Below are 2696 nucleotides of genomic sequence, written 5' to 3'. Positions count from 1 at the left end.
TGGATTAACAAATTGGCACCCTACCTGGTATCGTGGAGTATAAGAAATGCTGGAAAGAGGGTCATTGAGTTTGCAACATGGTTTTGTGTTTTGGAAATGGCCATGGGCAGAGTGAAGCGGGTTTGCTGGTTGCCTGCATAGAGACCCATGGGGCCATGAGGATGAACTGTGGCTTGCAGTGGAGACCCAGTGGAGATGCCGGGACCATGAGATGGCTGCTGAGGAGCTGCCGGCCCTGATGAAGTTTCCCAGGACTGTGAGTAGCCTAGCTGGAGGGGCGGAATTGGAATGCCAGAGACTCGTCGTTGCTGGTATTATCGGACTTGAAGATTTGTCGCTGGTTTGAGTTGCTGGACTTGAAGCTACAGTTTGATGTTTTCCCTGGTTGTTTTAAATCTTGTATTGGTTGAATGTTTCTTTGCTATGCCCAATGCCATCTATTGCAGTGTGAATATTTATTCTGTGCCATTCTGGGTTTTTTGAGGTTATATTTTGGTATTATGGCTCAGTTAAAAGATCTTGAACTATGGGGATGTATGAACATCATTGGAATTGATAAAAACTATGGGGACTTTTAAAGTCAGACTGAATGCATTGTATTTTACATCATGTATGGATATCGGTTTATGGGGGCCAGGGGCGGAATGTGGTGGTTTGATTCAGGTGTCCCCCATAAACTTAGGTGTTCTGAATGCTAGGTTCCCAGCTGATGGATATTTGGGAATTAATGCCTCCTGGAGGGAGTGTATTGTTGGGGGCGGGCTTATGGGCTTTATAGCCAGTTTCTCCTTGCCAGTGTTTGGCACACCCTCCTGTTGCTGTGTTCCATCTTATGTTGGCCAGGGGGTGATGTCCACCCTCTGCTCATGCCATCGTTTCCCCCTGCCATTGTGAAGCTTCCCCTCGAGCCTGTAAGCCAAAATAAACCTCTTTTTCCCAGAAGCTACTCTTGGTTGGGTGATTTCTAACAGCAATGCGAACCGGACTGCAACATTGTTGTTTGTTAATTTATCTTGAGACAGGATCTTGGTATGCAGCCCAGGCTGGCCTCCAACTTGCAATCCTCCTGCCTCTACCTCCCACATGCTGGAATTACAGGCCCTCACCACTATATTCAGTCCCTGCATAATTATTAGTAACTTCCCATTTTATTTTCAGAAGTGCCTTTATTTAACTAAATTATAAGATCATTCTACCTAAAACTTTCTCAGTCCCTTCCTTAGAACATCTTTCAGTTCCTTGTTCCTCATACTATAGATCAAGGGGTTTAAAATGGGAGTAATAAATGTATATACCACAGATACCACCCGGCCCACCTCAGGAGAGTAGCTGGAACTGGGAGACAAATATATGAAGCTGGTGCAGCCATATTGTAGGAGGACCACTATGATGTGAGAGGAACAGGTGGAGAAGGCTCGATGGCGCCCTTCAGCTGTCTGGATCCGTAAAATGGCTGCAATGATGAAGATGTAGGAGAGGGAGATCAGAGAAAGGGGAATGCTTAGGACGATGAAGCTGATGATATACAGGGCAGTCCGGTGCACGTGGGTGTCTGCACAAGCCAGACGCATGACTGCAGGCATGTCACAGTAGAAGTGGTAGATCTCGTTGTTGTGACAGAATGGGAGGTGGAAGATTAAAATGGTTAGTGGCAGTGACAGAAGAAACCCCAGTATCAGAGACCCTACTGTCAGCTCCACACACAAGGACCAGCTCATGATGAGGGTGTACCTCAGAGGATAGCAGATTGCCACAAAGCGATCGTAAGCCATGACCGCAAGCAGGACACAATCAGTTCCACCCAAGAAGACAAAGAAGAACATCTGTGTGCCACAGCCAGCAATGGAAACAGGAGTCTTGCCCATGGAAAGAAGGTTTGCCAAGGCCAGCGGGGCGATGGATGATGTATAGAAGATTTCTAGAACTGCCAGGTTTGCTAGGAAAAAGTACATGGGGGTGTGGAGGGAGTGGTTCATCTGGACAATGACTCCAATTGTGGCATTTCCACCTAGGCTGATCAGGTACATCACTAAGAAGACCACAAAAATCACCACCTGTACTTCAGGGTTAGGTGAGAATGGGCGGAAGAAGAAAAGTATCTTTGCAGTTTTATTTATTCCTTCCATGGGTTGTGCACTGCACCTACCAAAAAGAACATTGACATAGGGTCTCACGGCATCTCTCATTTATAACTCCTCCATTTACTGTTAGAGCGCTTCCTGAGGTTCTCAGCAGTGCTATGCATAGGTTTATTTTATAGAAGGTCATAGAAACAATGTAATCACACATTTTTCATCTCCTTGTCTTTTCCATGCCCCAAGTACTAAAGTAAAATGTCCTCAGTGATGAGGACTTTGATGACCTTTGATTAAATTCCAGTACCTAGTACAATCTTCAGTGACATAGAAGTGTTCCCCACTCAGTCATACACAAGGGATTTGTTGTGCAAATCAATAAAAGTCAAGTTAAAGTTCAAAGTTACAAAATGGATCAATAAGGTATCAATTCATTATGTGAAACTTAAACTAAGACTGTTTAGATCTATGTGAACTAGAGTGTGCCTTGATTTAAAGAAACTTTTAGAACTGTGAGCTAGAGTGTGCCATGATTATAAGAACTGGTATGTAATGATATTACACCATAAACTCGTATTTCAAAATTTCGAGAGTATTGATTCATTCTGTCTTTTCTTCTTT

The 2696-nt window shown here is 44.2% G+C and overlaps 1 protein-coding gene across 1 annotated transcript; it reads right to left on the bottom strand.

Annotated features, from left to right (window-relative positions):
• Positions 1-1196: 1196 nt before the first annotated feature.
• LOC101614439 (olfactory receptor 10V1) lies at positions 1197-2126 on the bottom strand. The gene has a single exon (XM_012950972.2). The coding sequence runs from the start codon at positions 2124-2126 to the stop codon at positions 1197-1199; it is 930 nt and encodes a 309-aa protein (XP_012806426.2).
• Positions 2127-2696: the final 570 nt, after the last annotated feature.

The sequence above is a fragment of the Jaculus jaculus genome, chromosome 1, assembly GCF_020740685.1.
Source record: "Jaculus jaculus isolate mJacJac1 chromosome 1, mJacJac1.mat.Y.cur, whole genome shotgun sequence".
Classification (NCBI taxonomy): domain Eukaryota; kingdom Metazoa; phylum Chordata; class Mammalia; order Rodentia; family Dipodidae; genus Jaculus; species Jaculus jaculus.
The sequence above is the reverse complement of the archived record's forward strand: the minus strand, read 5'-3'. Positions and strand labels throughout refer to the sequence as shown.